Source organism: Theropithecus gelada, chromosome 8 (assembly GCF_003255815.1).
Source record: "Theropithecus gelada isolate Dixy chromosome 8, Tgel_1.0, whole genome shotgun sequence".
NCBI lineage: Eukaryota > Metazoa > Chordata > Mammalia > Primates > Cercopithecidae > Theropithecus > Theropithecus gelada.
The window spans coordinates 70,480,682-70,499,219 of record NC_037676.1 but is presented as its reverse complement, the minus strand read 5'-3'; the positions used below and the strand labels follow the sequence as shown (position 1 = coordinate 70,499,219).

At 37.2% G+C, this 18,538-nt stretch overlaps 1 protein-coding gene across 1 annotated transcript in view; it reads right to left on the bottom strand.

Annotated features, from left to right (window-relative positions):
* Positions 1-2,054: 2,054 nt before the first annotated feature.
* The window catches only part of PREX2 (phosphatidylinositol-3,4,5-trisphosphate dependent Rac exchange factor 2), a 290,803-nt gene continuing 274,319 nt past the window's right edge, over positions 2,055-18,538 (bottom strand). The window contains exons 39-40 of the mRNA XM_025394082.1: positions 14,438-14,505; positions 2,055-7,761 (exon numbers count right to left, since the gene is read on the bottom strand). Of these exons, the coding sequence (XP_025249867.1) occupies positions 7,716-7,761; positions 14,438-14,505 (114 nt within the window). The 3' untranslated portion in view covers positions 2,055-7,715. The remainder of the gene's footprint in view (positions 7,762-14,437; positions 14,506-18,538) is intronic.

The window sequence follows — 18,538 nt, the reverse complement described above, 5'->3', positions numbered from 1 at the left end:
ACCTTTCCAGACCTGGAGGTCCATATCATCAAGATCTGGCTTCGAGAAATCAATGAGCTGTTTATACCACTGCATTCAGATCATCTTCAAATGCCCAACCAGTGTCAGGCTAGAAAACTCCACACTTAGCATGTATCTTTTTAATACTTTTTGTGAAGAAAAATCAGTCTTTCACCTTCAAGTTGTCTAACTCATGATACCCTGGTCATGACCATCAAGCCTTACAAATTTAGCCTAGAAGTCATGGTAAATTGGAGGCAAGTTTTGACATAATAAACTGTCTTCTAATCCAATATGTCATCATATTAGAAGGCTGAAGTGATTAAAAAGGAGAGGAAAATTTTCCATTTTTCTATGGAATATGCTTTTTCTGGCCTCTAATACCCTGAACCTAGATGAATAGTGAGAGAATAAAAATTACAATATCACAGTCTGCTTTTAATTCTATTTCACTGCTACTGTCCATTTATGCAAGTCTTTGTCATTTCTTCCTTTAAACCCAAATGGCACCTCCATCAGGTAAAGACTCCACCATCTATCAATGTGCTTACCATTTGTTTTCTTCATGTTATGCAGTTTCTAGAATAGTTTTCCCATATTGCGCTTTAATGAATATTTGTATTCCAAGGAAATGATAACAAATCTCCCATAAAACATGTCCTATATTCTAGTGTGTTTGGGAAACATTGCATACCATCAATGTCCTCCAAAGTCACCATGGTTATTAGTACGTTAGCAGGTGGGAGAAGTCTTATAATAGAGAAACCTGCTTGATTCAGTGTTTCTTAAACTCATTTTCACCACAAAATACTTGCATGGGCTATGTGTGCGTGTATCTCACTGAATAACATCTCTGGAACATAAATGGAATGCTGTTCTGAAATAAATAAGTGACACATGCTGATTCTATTTTCTCACTCATATTACTGTATTAAATTTGCAATCTCAGAGTATAAAAGCAATCTCCAAAAAGTAAAACCAGTTATTGATTTTGGTTTCCTCCAATTATTATTTGATTTGACTTTTTTGAAGTAGCCTGTACATCAACAACGTATACATTCTTCAAATTCCCCACTTGGATTTCATAATTTTTGTCATTATTATCAACTATTTATCTCATTTTTTAAATACTCATAATGTACAATGTCCCAACTTCTTAGCCTGGCATTGCAGATCCAGCTGTATTTTTTATCCACGTCTCTTTCTAAGCATATCCACAAATCTTTATCATCAGTCCGGACCGAGCCACTCACCATCCCACCAAAATATCTGGTGCTTTTTCATCTCAGTGCAAGTATTCATCCTGTTTTTGTTAACAAGGTTGCTGTTCCCTTCCTCTGTTGCTTAATCTTACTCATCTGGAATGCTGACGATCTTTCCTGACCCAGGCTTCTCTCATCATTTTTGTAGTTTTTTTAAATCAATTTTTTTCTCTTTTAGACTGTAAATTTCATAAGGGTAATGGCACATGTGTTCTTAAATACTAAATATCCATCTTAGTTCAGCGCATGACAAGTAATCTGTAGATGTTCCATAAAGAGATGTTGGATTGAATCTAAATTCTTTGAATTCTACAGTCCGTGTTTCTCATTGCCTTCTCTCTCATTTTGCATTAGTGTCCACTGCTTTGTCTTGGTAGTTGCCATTTTGGATTGTGTACTGCATTAATCATCTTAAATATACCACACTCTATAACCTAGAGTTTGGGAATTACGTGCATTTGTATACCTTTAGCAACTAGGATAGTGGCTGGTATGTAATAAGTACTAAATAAACCTTGATAGGTTGACTAGTTAATTCAGGGGACAGTGTAAGCCTCTTGTCCCTCGTGAAGTTTTCCTTTGCCATGGCCCATATTAAGCTTCTCTCTCATTCCTTCCTAGCAGTTACTGTCCCTCCAGCTCATATTTGTAGAAGTTGTTTCATACGTGTGTCAAGTTTCTTCTATTGAGCTTGTGAACTCTTGAAGGGTGAAAATCTGTGTTTAATGTTTTTTGCTGTCCAAATAGGTAAGGACACAATAGAAATTAAGTTTAAATGGAAAGAAGCTGAACTGGTCATACTACATTTCACTTTATTATTAACATTATCATACATGGTTACTATTCCAATCTTTTATGCAGACAAAAATAAATGATATAAAATACATAATGCACTTTGATAATTTTAACCATACATAAAATATGGAGTCATGGAAGCTATGTTACATGGATACTTTACAAAGGAAAAACGATGACTTTTATAATAACACATCCAGATGAAATTTATCATTAAATTTTGGATTTCATATGATGTTAAATATGGATATATTCAACACAATTATTATTTATAGAACCAATTTGATATTTTGTCATTTAAAATAATGAATACTATGTAAATGAGTACTTATAAAAATATTTTTAGGCAAAAAGCTCTGTTCTACTCATTTACTTGGCAGTTACAAAAATATATATTCATCTGAAACTCTAATAAATTTACTTGAAGCATTAGATATTCAAATTCAGATGTATATTTTCTAAAGCATTTTACCAATTTAGTGTTCTTGGCTACACACAGTATATTTGTACACATGATACTAGGTTTGTGTTACAAATAATGCCATTTTAAGCAAAAGACACAGATAATCAATAACACACAGAGACACCATGAAGGTTTTCAAATCAAACATATCCACACATATACCAGCCCCAACGATTGTGCCTTGCACTTAGTGAATCCTCAAAAACATTTGTCGAATGAATGCTTGATCAGATAGCATTTATCCTGTTATTTGCACCTAAAATTAACTCTCCAAAGCTATTTCTAGTAGAAATATAATTTTGAAATTTAACAATTTTGTTCTTAATTAGCTATTTCTCAATGGCAGAGCCAGGCCAGTTGATTCCAGATTGAAGAGCAAAGTAGTGTCAGTGATCAAAAGACCAGGTATATTTACGCATGGTTGGACAGCTCTGATGCCTACAGTAAGACATTCATTCAATACATTGAACAACTCAATTTGTCGTACATTCATAGAAAACAATCTTATTAATTTTTATAACATTATCACAAAACTAGTAAGTATAACAATATATATAGGCATAAACATACACATATATATCTCATTTAGTAGACTTAGTAGACTTCAGATATCTCTTCTCAGTGAGAGGAGCAAGCTATCCTGAGTGAAGCAGGCCTTGTGTCTATATAACAATTGCTCAATGATGCACAGACCACACTTTAGCAGTCTTCCATGTATGACCAGCAGATGGTTGGCAATATGAATGCTGGCAACACTGTTAATGCCAAGCCTTTGAAGCAGTAACATTTTTGTGAAACCAAAGACTAACTGTAATGACTACTATGGAGTTGTAGCACCTAGCAAGATAATGGTCAATATTTGTTCAATGGAATATCCTGGGGCCATTTTTGGTACAGACCCTTCTTGCAATTTCCCCCCACCTGTTCTGCTTAATGCAGGGTGAAACTTTGCTGAGACTCATCACTAAAAGTTCAAACATTCGACAGAAGACAGATTATTTTTCTCAATCAAAATTCAGATCACTTTAAGTCATTTCAAAGCTTGGCTCTAGTACTTAAGCAAGACAACCGACAATTCATTTAGCAAATTGGTTAGTATGTATATGTGTTAATGAAATTACTGCTATGAGAGAGTTCTTAAGCGATAATTTAGTAAGATAATTCACATAACAATGTCTTTAAAAATTAAACATAGTTTCCAAAAATTCACAAGCAATTTAGTCAAATATTAAATGTTAGTTTCAATACCACTAGCACATAAAGTCTAAAAATGACCTTTAAACTAAAATGTAAAGTAAAAATGACCTTAAAGTGAGACTATTCATTTTAAATTTCAATATTATGGCTTTTCAAAAGTATAAATGAATAAAAATATACCCACTGCTCTGCATTAAATCATGCTACACAGGAAAAGATCTGCTTGAACTAACATAATAATACTTTAGTATTTTAAATGCAAAGGTATTACTTTCAAAACACAGAGTCATTTACTCTCAATTGAACGCTTCCAAATCAGTAAATACTAATTTTATCTATAAAATGTACAAGCCCAAAGGACTGAAGATAGTTTGTTTTGTTAAATTAATTAACATGACCCTTAGGCTTTGTTTACCCATTCATTTTCTTGGCTATCAAAGTTAGTGTCAAGGTCAATTTCATTTCATTCTGAATGTAATGATCCCAAAATTTAAATTAATAGATTCAGAACCAATGTCATTTCAATGTCATATATGTTATAGTATCATAAAAAGTTTACCTAATTTTAAATTGATTTAAAATTTGCTGCCAAAAGGGTGGCCAATGAATGCACAGTGAATCCAAGCCACCAGAAGAATATGTTTTAAAGAGATAGAAAACAGTATGAGACTTCAGATTTGTGAATTGATAAAATAAAGCTTATACTACAAATTCAATATTATGTATCCAATATAAGTAAAATTAGCACAGAAATTCTCTGCCCCTTTTCTCTCTTTAAATAGGAATGGAAATACATGTAAAATTCTAATCTTCTCAAATTTTTCATACTTTAATATCACATTAACTTTTGTAATATTTGGAATTAATATTAGAAAAAATTATAGGAGATAATAGAATGCTTAAGATGTATTGACTAAGAATTTTTAGTTCACAGTTATTTTTGAGTCGGGCTCTAAGTTAAGATCCAAAATTTCTATGCATGACCTTCCCTTTTAGGTTGGGGGGATGGGGGTTGTCCATGCTCAGAACTTGGAAGAAGTTAGCAGGTTTTAGCAGTATTTCAAGGTGCACTGGTTACAGAGGAGCATATAGCATTAAGGTAAACACGTCCTAAAACCTCAAGACCTCTTCATACCCAATGTCACATGGAGGTACATATGGCATTGAAAAAATTGTCATTCTTCATTCATCCATTAGGTATTTTTTTTACTGTTACCACTGTGTTGGAATTATAATAAAGTATTATGCGATATACTATCTAAAACTGTTATTTTTGATGAGGAGGAATATGATACAAAATAGTTTTTCAGATTGCAACAGTGTTGAGTTACCTCAAAATGTGCATCCAGAGTTGTAAAATGTCCATCCAGAGTTGTAAAATGTCCAGGAAATCCTATAATTTTCATATAATTAAAGGATTTTACACGTTTCCATTCACTGTTTTTTAATACAAGATGTATAATTTAATGACAACACATGCCACATAACTCCAAATTTACTTACAAATCATTGTAATATTACAATAGTTCTTATATTGATAAGGAAAAGCAGCATAATGCATTAAGAAGGCAGACTTCCTGGGTTCAAATTTTGGTTCTATCCCTTGTCAATCATGTGACTTTGTGCAAGTCATTGGGCTATTCTTTGCTTTGGTTCCTCAACTCTAAAAACGGGTGTGATTAAAAGAGTACCATGTCACATCATTATGAGGATTAAGTGAAGCAATAACAACAGAATACAGGCAAAGCAATTGGAGCTATTACTGGGTATGTAGTAATCCCTTAATAAGTGTTAGCTACAATTTTTATTATGAGCAGAAGTTGTAGTGACTGATGTTAATATAAACCATTACTAATTTTTGAGCATTTAGTAAGTACCGAGCATGATAGATGATATGCTTATGTTTAACCCTAAAAATAATATGAAGCACATTCTATTATGAAGAAAGTAGATCCTTAAAAATATAAAATATGTTAGCTTATAAATACCATAATAGCTGATAATTTGCCCCATGAAATACGGCAAACTACAACTGAAATCATTTTAATGACCCTTTCATGCCTCTAATGAGGATTACTGCTTCCAGGACGGTGATGAGAAAACAGTCATGACAATATGAAAGGACTTGCTAGCTAATCAGCTGTGTTCACTCATTAGCCCTACGAATGTTAAATCCTTGAAAGTTATTAATGTAAAGGTATCTTTATTAAATTCAAAATGTTCAACTTTTTCTTGAAAACTCTGATGCTAGGTTCCTTGTTTTTCATTATATCTGGACTTCTCACAAAAGTCTCAAGAGCTTCTGTGCCAAATAACAATTATTATTACCTCACCTAGTAGTATACACATATTGCCTACACATGTAACATGGTATTTTTGTTATTCAATACATAACGGCTAATGATAAAGGTTTTTAATAATAATTTGAAAACCATGATCAAATTTCATAAATTAAAATTTAATAACGGGCTGGAAGCAGTGGCTCATGTCTGTAATCCTAGCACTTTGGGAGGTTGAGGCGGGCGGATCACTTGACGTCAGGAGTTCAAGACCAGCCTGGCCAACACGGTAAAAACCCGTCTCTACTAAAAATACAAAAATTAGCCGAGCATGGTGGTGCATGCCTGTAGTCCCAGCTCTTGGGAGGCTGAGGCAGGAGAATGGCTTGAACCTGGGAGGTGGAGGTTGTAATGAGCCAAGATCGCACCACTGCACTCCAGTCTGGGTAACAGAGTGAGACTCAGCTTCAAAAAATTTAAAAAAAAATTAATAATGGTTTGCACATACTTTAGATGTGAAAAGCATTTCACATACTAAATTAGCTTAAGCCCATATAATTACCACAATCATGAGTGTTTTGTTTGAAAATTATGGATTTAAAATAAGTATTCCTGTATTTACTATGCTAAAAACAATGTTGTTGCATCAATGTGGAAATGATAAACATTACATACACTTTAGAATGAGGATAGAATATACCTTGTGCGTCCACAAATTATCAAGCTCCCTAACGGTCCTTTACAAGTACAAATAAAGCCTTATTTTCATATCTTATACATATATCTTGACAGAAAAAGTCTCATGATGTTGTATTCTTTGAAGAGTCTGACCTCTCATATGAGAGCCTTCATAAAATTAAGAGTTTTAGGTATCTAAGTTAAAGGTTTAGTTTTAAAATAGGCTTATTGTCCCCTTCTTCATCCTGGTTCCCCTCCCTGCGCTTCTCTGATCCCCAGGGCCATTATGGCACAGCACCCAGTATACGTGGCTCAAGGAAGCCATGCCCATTGCAGACACCAAAAATAGCACTGATTTGCTAGAGCTGTCCACAAGAAAAAAGGATGCCCAAAGGCAGCTAGAAGAAAGTGAGTCTTGCTGGAGGCCTTAGTCAGCTCTCTTCTCCTCTAATAAGAAATAAGCCCTGAGGAGAAAGAGTAAAGCATGCTTTTCACACCTTTTACACATTAATGACTTTCTCTCTTGCAAATGGGGGACTGAAAATCTATACCACACAGTCCATATTGTCCTTAACATTTTTCATGATTTGTAAAATGTCACCAGGTTTCTTCAATAATAGCCTTCTTCAAGAGGAACTCTCCATTATTACGTGTGTCCACTTGGAAAAGATGACAAAAAAACCATAATAACACAGTTTCAATGAATGGGAGAGGAGGCATGGTGGTTAATTTTTTAAATCTCTAATATTTTTTTCTTTATGTTCCAGGGATGGATTTTACTCTAAAAGTGAATACTTAATGTCAATATAGAGAGACATCAGTTTGTGATGCTGAACTGTCTGACTGAACTTCTTTCCATTTCCAACATAAATATCCAAGTATAAACTGAACACTACTTGTTTGCAATGGGGAGAAAGATTTACAGGAAAAAAAAAAAAAAGAGCATTGATTTGTCTTCAGGGGAGAATGTTTAGCCAGCATGTAGTTTCTCTAGTCCAGCATTCAGGAGCTTCTGCCTGCCTGGTTTCTTGGGAATTCTTTTCATTCTTCTCCAGCTGGGGGAGGCGGCTCGCACAGCTTGTACAGCCTAGAAAAGGCATGGAAAAGTTTGACAGTGACTTTTGTATTACCATTGCCTGAGGTGTCTTTATTGGTAGAACAAACACGTTGATGATAATTTCTTGTTTCATGAGTCATGATCAGATTGTCTATTTCACTAAAAATAACATATGAATTAGCAAACTCCAAAAATTAGATTCTATGGTTTAGAAAACACCATTGCCCCTTTGCACATCTTCATGGCTGTGGATGAAGCAATGCTGAAGGTTTTAAACCTGCTCCTTTTTCTCCAATGCCAACCACCCAGGCTGTTCACCACACTCGTGGTAAAACCTGCTCTCTGGATTCCAGGAAATGATATTATTATGAAAATTACCATCATGTCTATCATGATTTTCTTGTAGCAAGATAGCACCTATCTCATAGGGGTCTACTGATTTTCTGACTTGTTTTAGAAATGTGCTTCATTTTGTAGTATCCCCAGAGTGCAGGCAGTTGGCTGTGGATAGGCTGACATGGCAAGATTCCTGAGACCTAAATCTCAAAGGCACAATTGGCTAGAGTTTCCTAAGGACAAATTGCCCAGCTCTGCCCAGGGCCCACTCACCCGACTATGGGCTCTCCAAGTGGGTCAAGGAATCCACGTAAACCATGGAGATGCCTGGAAATGCTTCCCATTGCAGCCCGGGTCTAGTTGTTCAAGACTACGCAGCATGCAAGGAAAACTCAGGGGATTTAACTAGGGTCACACAAGTTCTGGTGCTCTGCGTTCTCCTGAGTGTTTAAATGATAACAGCAGAACCGAAGTAAAAGGGAACATAATAGCTGCCTGATAGCCCTAGTGATCTCAAGGCCACGCACATTACTTACAGCATATCCTGAGAGACTGATTGGCTGAACTAAAATGCTGGATGGGACTAGGCCTGTTCTCTAAACAGCACCCATGGTCACACTGGTCCCACTGCAGAGCTTGGACTAATGATGTCAAAATATAAGGTGCAGATTTCCACTTGGCATCTTTTCATAACAGCACTCCAAACCCAGGACTACCTGTGGTGATTCAACCCCTTTTACCGACTAAATTGAAAGCAGCTTCAGTGAATTGTTGACTAATTTAGCAAATTATAAATTTCCTCTCCCTTTGACATTTAATCCCATGCTAATTATAGATCAAAGGAGAAGAATCAGCAAGATTTAATACTGAGTTATAACTCCTGGTTAACAAAATGAGCTTTCCTAGTATGAGAACATGTAGAAGAAGCTATTGACTTTGGAGGTTTGCAAAATGTATTTCAATTCTGGAAGGTGGTTTATGCTCTATATGTTATCTCCATGCAAGAGGCAAATACTGAAATAAAGACATCTCATATCAGAAAAGCTTATTTCATCCTTCCCAGAGAAAAGAATACATTAAATTGACCCGATGTACTTCAAAGGTTCTTTTGCAGCTGAAGAATATGGTGTTACTTCAAATTGCATTCCCAGGGCTGGGATAATGAAATAAGAAGGTTCTTTTTCTTCTTAATTTCCTTCCTCTTATTTCCCTAACAGTGCTACCTAATGATTGAAAAGGCACAGTGGGCTTAGTCACGTAGGACAGGAATGGGAAGATGGGTGGCGAAAGTCCTGCCCCATGAGATCTGGGCTGAGCCATCACATTCCATTACCTTGCTCAGCACGTTTCCACGTAATGTAACTAATAGCACTGGGTAGACGAGTCTTTGAAATGTCTGCCTTGCAAATTGAAGAAAAGGCTACTCCCTGTGATCACCTAATGAAATAATAGCTCTGGGTATTGTGGAACTGGGCAGATTCAGCTTCTGTGAGGCTTCTTGGAAGTGACTCAGGGTTATTTGAGTTCAGACACATTTGCAATGGAAATTGCAGAGCTCTGGGAATTTAGAACAGGCAGATGAAGTTTCTAAGTGAAATGTAATAGGTAAGAGTTGGACTTTCATCCTGCACTGAAACATTTATTTTTTGGCAGATAAATTGTTGGGTAGTGTGAGGCCTTGGTCTGCCCATCATTTGGGGCCCTTTTGTACTCTCATTCCACCTATGCACATCAGTGGCCCTGCATGAAAACGGTTTGTTTTTGGCCTTCTTTCTCCTATTCTTGTTTGAGCTCAGGTAGCCCGAATTTCCTGCCCAAATGCAAATCTGCCAAGAGCAGAACTTTCCAACTTCATGCTATAGACGGTGCCTTTCACGTTTCTACATAGCAAAAATAAAAGCTACATGAAAGGAGACCACAAAGTAAACGCCTCTTTCAAGGTTAAAGCATCAATCATGCTCTGTCCCAAGGCAATTCTCCCCATCTCACAAATGAGAAAAGTGAGTCTCAGAGAGGAAAAAAAAATCCCAACTAAATAAGGTCACATAGCCATTTATTTTTTATTTTTTCTTTCTTTTTCTTTCTTTCTTTCTTTCTTTCTTTCTTTTTTTAAGAGACAAGGTCTCAATCTGTCTCCCAGGCTGGAGTGCAGTGGTGCGACCATAGCTCACTGCAGCCTCAACCTCCAAGGCTCAAGCTATCTTTCCATCTCAGTCTCCTGAGTAGACTGGACCACAGGCAGACAGCACCATGCCTGGCTATTTATTTATTTATTTTGAGGCGGAGTCTCACTCTGTTGCCCAGGCTGGAGTGCAGTGGCACGATCTTAGCTCACTGCAACCTCTGCCTTCTGCCTTCTGGGTTCAGGAGATTCTCCTCTCTTAGCCTCCCAAGTAGCTGGGACTACAGGCGCCTGCCACCATGCCTGGCTAATTTTTTTATATTTTTAGTAGAGATGGGGTTTCACCATGTTAGCCAGGATGGTCTTGATCTCCTGACTTCTTGATCCGCCTGCCTCGGCCTCCCAAAGTGCTGGGATTGCAAGCATGAGCCACCGTACCCTGCTATTTTTTATTTTTTATTTTATGTAAAGACAGGTCTTGCTTTGTTGTCCAGGCTGGTCTTGAACTCCCAGTCTCAAGCAATTCTCTCACCTCAGCCTCCCAAAGTGCAGGGACTACACATATGAACCACCATGCTCGGCCCATTTTTTTTCACTTTTAACCACTATAGAATGCCCCCTCCTGATTAAACAAGTAAAGAAAATCAGGTTTTCCTAGCACAAGAGTTCCAGATTTTGTGACATAGCAGAGAACAAAGCCAGTGTGCTGGATGTGCAGTCCGACATCTGGAATGTAATATTTGGTTCTTGAGGAATAGAAGCTTATTGCCCTGAAGAGTCAATGTATGAAGCTGGGAGGGGAGAGGTCCTTTGTACTCCCTCCTCACATACCCATTCTATCCTATCACAATACCCATTCACTTGATTCTCTAAATTTATTTTGTCTTTGTATTCTACTAGGCTGCATGCTCTTTGAGTGCATGAAGTGTTTCTCATCCATCTTAATACTCCAATGCCAAAAGCAGTTCTGGACACATCTTTTAGACACAGGTTGCTAAAGGGGAGGATACAAAATGCACTGGAGCCAAGGGTGTCCCCAGAGCAGGCTTTACCTACCTCAGAATTATTAAACTCTGATACTCTGCTTTCTAGCTTTCTGATTTCCTAAACTATTATATTCACTATCTCAGCAGTGTGACTATGGCTGATTGGTCCTTTTTGAATTCCAGAACAACCATCTCCAGTCCATGGCTCACTTTGGATTCTGTAGCCCCACTTCCTCTGCTTTCTCTTCAGTGCTGACATCCCCTGAGGGTGTCCTGACCTTCTCTCATCTCTCTTACCCATTCATCGTCGTAATGAAATTGATTTCTGTGTCTTCACCTACCTCCTAAATATCGAAGACTCATAGGACTATAGCGCCACCTATTCTTTTCTCCTTGGCTTTCGACCAGTATATTCCACCGTCCACAATGTCCTCTCCAGGGATGACGATTGATGCTCAATCTCAGTACTACCAAGCTGAGCTCCCCATCTCCTCCTTGTGCGTGTCCTTCCCCTCTGTGCCCACTGTCTCAGGGGAAAGAACCATGAGCACCTCATTATATAAGCCAAAGATTTGGTGGTCATCCTAGAATCTTCCTTTTCCCTAAACTCCTTTATCCAATTAGTGTCCAAAGACTATTGATTCTGTCTTCTAAATATCTCTCTAATCCATCCTCTCATCTTGGCTTCAATACACCATAATCTTTTTTTAAGCTCCTGTTTCAGTCTTAGCTGTCCTCAAATGGGCCCTCCTGATGTTGCCAGAGATAAATTCTAAAATTCAAATCTTCCAGATAGGAAGATAGCTTACGCATGCCTCCCTATTGTCTTCAAGGTAAAAATCAAAACTCTTCTGAACTCCTAAAAGTCTCTTCTGATCTGGCCTACATCTCCAGCCTCACTTCACATTATACTTGAATCACATTCAACCACCAGTCATTGAGGTCTAGGCGTAGTTCTCAGAACATCATGTCTTCTGTGGTCCTTGGTACTATTGCATCCCCAGTATGGGGCATGCATTACAATGCTGACAGGCCCAGGAGTATTCTGTGACCTCTTCTCTCTGTCGTTAGGCTGCATTATGTCCCTTCTCTGTGTTCTCACGACAATCTGTGCCTATTTCCATCACACACTGTGTACTATTTTCATTCTATTCCATTGTTGCTCTACTGCACTTCAACAACTGGTGGAGGACACTATGTCTTTTGTCCTCTAGCTCTTAGCAAGGGGCCTGGCACCTAAAGACACATAGCAGAAATTCAACATATGTGCTCTGAGTAAATGTTTTTAAAAGTCAAGTGGTTGGTGAGAGTAAAACTCTGATAGGCATGGGTTGAGGATTTGAATCAAATAGTATCTCAGACAGAGATAGCAAACTTCAGCTCCAGTAAGATGTTTCCAGAAACATTATCCTAGCTTTGCCCACAGATGGCCTCACTGTGATTGCCAAATGTGTTCTTCAACTCACTGTCTTTGGGGCTGGAGTCCAGGTTCTCAGTTGGGAGCGATCCCAGCCCCTCCGTGCTCCTTGGCATTCTCTCTGCACCCTCCACAGGGTGATTCCTGTTTTCTACCTTTCCTTGTAATCATGCCTTCTTCGCTTCATCTTTTTAACTGAAAACTCTGTGAGGGCCAGGGCTACTTCTAATTCAGGTTTATACTCTCCCTGGGGCATAGCAGAGTGCTTTGCATTTCTGAGGTCCTCAATAAAGATTTGCAGAATGAATGAAAGAATAAATAAAATAAATTTTAAAAATTACTCTTGCTTTCTCTCTCAGGCTTATTACTCCCTTGTAGACAATGTCAACTTTATGGCTGGCTCATTTTAATGAGTTTCGTTTCAAGTGTTTTCAACATAACCCAATATGGTTTCTTTTCTTGCGTTCAGCTTGCATATTGGTTTATTGATCAGGGTGCTGAAGTCTGATCCTCACCTCACGGTTTATTAGTGTTTATAGGTCTAGCTAAGAACACCTTGTTGAGCCATGATCTTGTTTTCTTATTGGAATTTTAACACTTCACTGGGTCTATTATCCAAACGTACCATGCCTCCCAAGGTGCTGGATGGAGAATGGGTATGTAAAAATAATCCTTTAGCAATAGAAAGCCTTAGATTCTAACCTAATCAACTGTGAAAGACAACATTAACAAAACTTGAGGATGAAATAGAGTTAGGAGTCAGCACTAAAAATAAATGCAATTAGAACATGAGTGCTCCATCCATTTTCAGGGGGAAAATATGTTTTCCCTTTGAAAGCACTTTCACTACCCACATGGTTTTTCAGAATGAAATATTACTTCATAAATGCTGCAGCCATCATTCCCACTCTGGTAACTGCTCTGTAAAGAGAAATAGTGTTTTGTCTGTGGCAGCGTTTGGAAGAGCCTATTTTTTGTTAAAATACAAATGTATAAAAGCAATCAAATGTAAAAGAAATTATTTAGCTTTTCCCCACTTCAAGACGGATGGTTGCCTACTCTCATCACCAGGGAAATCAAAACCAGAGCATTTCCCTGATGACTATTATTTATGTTCATTTATTTTAAAGTCAAAGGGAGTCCTTTCTTATGATGCTGTGTGAACTGTAAATATTTGAGATAATAAACAAAAATCTCATTTATTCATTTCTTCATTCAGACATTCTTGAAATCTGTTCAGATATTTGATGTTTACTATGATAAGTAATAAATAAAATCCAAAAAAAAAATTCTCTACCTCCAGAAAACTCATATTCAGGTTGGGCAAAGGAACATGTGACAATATATTGCAACAAAATATGATAAATTTTATCATAGGTCACTATGAAAGATGCTAAGGGAGTACAGAGAGGAAGGAAACTCAAGCAAGACTCCAAGGGGAAATGACATCTAAGCTAGGTTTTGCAGTGAAATAGGAGTTTTCCATACAAACACATGTAGGAAAGGCAATCATGCTAGAAGGAACAGCATGTACAGTCACAGAAGTATAAATGAAAATGTCATCTCGGTTGTTTGGCATGGCTGGATTTCAAATGTTAGCAGTGCCTGTGTGAGCTTTTCTTTTTGAATTCATGATAGTACTTGCAAAATAGAATAATATCCATTTATTTCTGAGAGCATTTATGTGTAATCATACTTAGCCATTGGGTGTTTCAAGGGCAATCTCTGTAATTACAATCAGTACGACACGAGGCATATCCTAGATTGGTTGCATTAGCAGAGGGATGCTGCCGGGAAAATGCTGGCAAATCTTTCGGGCAAGGGCACAGCAGGGGAGGCACTTACCTTGGTGCAGACTGTGGGGTCCGGTCTCTGACTCCCAAATTCTTCGCTGTGTTCTGAACTCTTGCTCCCTGAAAGTCAGGAAAATCATTTTTATCCCTACAATGTGTTAGTAATCATTTAACACACCATTAACATCTATGTGTAGGATACTTATTCCAACAATGTCTTTAACTTCAAGGGAGATTAGCCAAGAGAAAGACAGATATCGCCGTCAGAGCATTTTCAAAATTAATGCTTTTAATAAAAAATGTGCTGTTATGTTGCTTTGTCTTTATTCCTAGAAGCAATCAATACTTCAGATGTTGAAAACAGGTCAGGCACAGTGGCTCATGCCTGTAATTCCAGCACTTTGAGGGGCCAAGGTGGAAGGATTACTAAAGCCTGGGAATTCAAGACCATCCTGGGAAACATAGTGAGACTCTCTCTAAAAAAATACAAAAATTAGCCAGGCATGGCTACTCAACTGTGGTCCCAGCTACTCGAAAGGCTAAAGTAGGAGGATTGCTTGAGCCTAGGAGGTTGAGGCTACAGTGAGCTATATTTGTGCCACTGTACTCCAGCCTGGGAGACAGAGTGAGCCCCTGTCTCAAAAAAAAAAAAAAAAAGAAAAGAAAAATAATAAAAATAAATAAAAATTTTAAAAAGATGTTGAAAATAGTAAATGAGCAGAGTATAAATACCTGCTCTGTGTTACCACTTTTCTGGAACAGAAATCACAGTTTTATCACACCTATTTTTTTCTTACCTGAATCATTAACTATTTTAAGTTTACTACTACCTAGCAAAAAGATATTTTCTTAACTACTTCTGAAGCAATTTCTGGACAAGCCACGTCCATGCAGATCTATGAAACCTAGTAATTCTGCCTCAGAGTTTATAATACAATCTACTTTGGCAATGAAAAAGTCTTCACAGTCTGTCAAGTTCATGAATGAAGTTATAATCACTTTAGTTCCTCATGAAAATTAATTACTACATAGGACCAAATACCAGAGTTTGGGGTTTGGAATAGGTTAAGGAGAGTTGTCCAAAAACTCTGAAACTCTCTCTCCAGCTACTACATTCTGAACTAAGGAAAGAAACAAGATAAAAAGAAGGAAAAAAATAACATATTCTCTCAAAAAGGACGTAAAATAGGAAAACAAATAGGGAAGGGAGTGTGGCATCAAAAAGAAAGGTGGGAAGAAATTTAGGAATTGCAATTATGGACTTAAGAAAAACTATTTTGGCTAATCCAAAAGCAGTTATCTCAACTGACTGTTCACAGACAGTTACAGATCAATTGAACTCATTGTTCTGCTCTTTCCCCACTTTTCACCACTGCACTTGACCAGTCTTTAAAAACAAAAACAAAGAAACAAACAAAGAAAACTGTTTATTTTGAAGTAATTTTACACTTAGCGAAAAATACAGACAGAACTGAGACTTTACATACTCCATGTGGCTTCCCCTAAGGGTAACTCTTCACTTAACCACAGTATGATTATTAAAACTAAGAATTAACATTGGTACAATATTATCAACTAAACTGCACATCTTATTCAAATTTCTTCATTTTCTCCCACTAAGGTATCTTTTCTGTTCTAAGATCCAACCTAGGATCCCATATTGCTTTTTGCTTACATGTCTCCTTATTCCCCTCCAATCTCTGCCAGTTCCTTAGGTTCTTCCTGCCTTTCATGACCTTAACACTCTTGATAAGTATTGGTTATTCCTTTGCAAAATGTCTCAGTTTGGGTGTGTCTGATGTTTGCTCATGATTAGAAACAGGAAATGCACTTGGGGCAAGAAAATCACAGAAGTGATGTCATGCCCTTCTCAGTGCATCCTATCAGGGGATACAGGATGTCGTCATATCTTATCACCGCTAACATTAACTTTGATCACTTTGGTGTCTGCCAGATTGTGCCACTGTAAAGTTACTCATTGCTTTTTTTTTTTCTGTAGTTAATAAATATGTTTGGGGATATACTATGAGACTATGCAATATCCTGTTTCTCTTCAAACTTTCACTCACTGATTTTAGCCTCCGTTGCTGTATCTTGCCTACAACAATAATATTGTTTTGTTATGGACTGGAATTCTGTTAAAAAGAGTAATCTCTTCTCTCTAAATTATTTATTTATTCAAGTATGTATTTAAATCAGTGTGGACTCATAATTATTTTATTCCATGAGATATAATCCAATACTTATTATTATTATTATTATTATTTTGCTAAAATTGTTTCAGTTTTGGCCACTGGGAGCTCTTTCTGGTTGTTTCTTGTGCCTTTTTAATATGCTGCCATCATTGTTTAGTACTCCTTTATTTTCTGGCACCTCAAGATGTTCCAGACTTGTCTTTCTTGTCTCATCTGGTAATTTACCATTTCTCCAAGGGGCCCTGGCTATTTTTATTGGGGAATGGTATTTAGACGCCAAGATTTGGACACTGAGTGAGCTCTTTACTACTGGGAGGATAACTGCAACTAGGCCTTTCCAGCAGGCAGGGCTAATTTACATATACAAACATACTCATACATCTATAGTCATTACTACATCTATCCATATTTGTATGTGTCTGTGTGTGTATTTATCAGTTCATACTGATACATGTGATTTCAATCCAGTAGCATAGGGTTCATTCCAGATTCCAGCCTTCTTCCTTTCCTTATTTGTAACTTTTTTCTCAGACAGTGAGAAATCAGCTTCTCATTATTTACAATAACTTATTTGTTCATTCTTAGTAACACATAAATTAGTTTTAGAATTCCTAAATCATACCCTGTGAAAAACAGATTTACTAACTAGTGTGCAGTATTTGTGTACAATGCTTTTTGTCTATAGCCTTATAGTATTTCCATTAAGTAGCTCCATTAAGAAAAATGTTTGCTTTCTTAAAAGGTTTCAAATAAAACTGATGGTGTCATGGTGAAGACATCAGTTGGCACATTTCACTTTAAATTCATCTATATTGTTCATAAACTCAACATTCCAGCTACTTGCGTTTTTACACTCTGGCTTATATTGCTCCCTCTACTTAAACACTCTTCCTGCCCCCTTCCTGTCCTGTCTGCATCATATTTATCTCCCAAGTTCCATATCAAATATCATCTTAGTTAATAACTGATTGGTCACTCACCATATCAGGCACTGTTTTAAGTGCATTAAGTATATTTACTTATTTAATCCTCACAACACTATGAAACAAGTACTATTATTATCCTTGTTTTAATACTGATGAAACTAAGTACCAAAGAGGCTAAGAATATTCCCCTGAATCACCCAGATAGTCAACACTGGAGTTGGAATTCAAATTGTGGCTGCTTGGCTCACGAGTCTTTCTCTTTTATTCACAATAGCAAAGTCATGGAACCAACCTAAGTGCCCATCAACAGTGGGTTGGATAAAAAACGTGGTACATATACACCATGGAATACTATATGCTATGAAAAGGATAAAATCATGTTATTTGTAGCAGGCTGAATGCAGCTGGAGGCCATTATCCTAAGTGAATTAACACTTAAATAGAAAATCAAATACTGCATGTTCTCTCTTTTAAGTGGGGACGATACAATGAGTATACATAGACGTAAAGATGGAAACGACAGACACTGCCAACTCCAAATGGGGAGAGGAAGGAAGGGGGACAGGATTAAAAAATTACCCATTGGGTATAATGTTTACTGTTGGGGTGATGGGTTCAATAGAAGTCCAAATCCCAGCATTATGCAACGTAACCATGTAACAAACCTGCACATGTATCCCTTAAATCTAAAACTAAACAAAAACTTACTCTGTGCTCTTAGTCCCTATCATAAATTCATGTTCTGCATGAAGCCCTTCTCCAGCTATCCTAGTTAGAATGAAATCATTGAACAAACATCTTTTGGCATTTACTTTGTACTAGGTACTATTTTGGGAAACTGTGATACAAAAATGAGTAAGACTTGTCCCAGCCAGGGAGGGGCTCAGTCTACTCATTTGCTTCCTGTTCTGAGTCTTGATATGCTGAGGTTACTTACCCTATAGAAACTTGCTTGCCTGTGCCCGTGACATCGTGATTTTCCTATGCATGTGTCCACCGTGAGATTAGGCAAGGACCACATCGACCTCATGT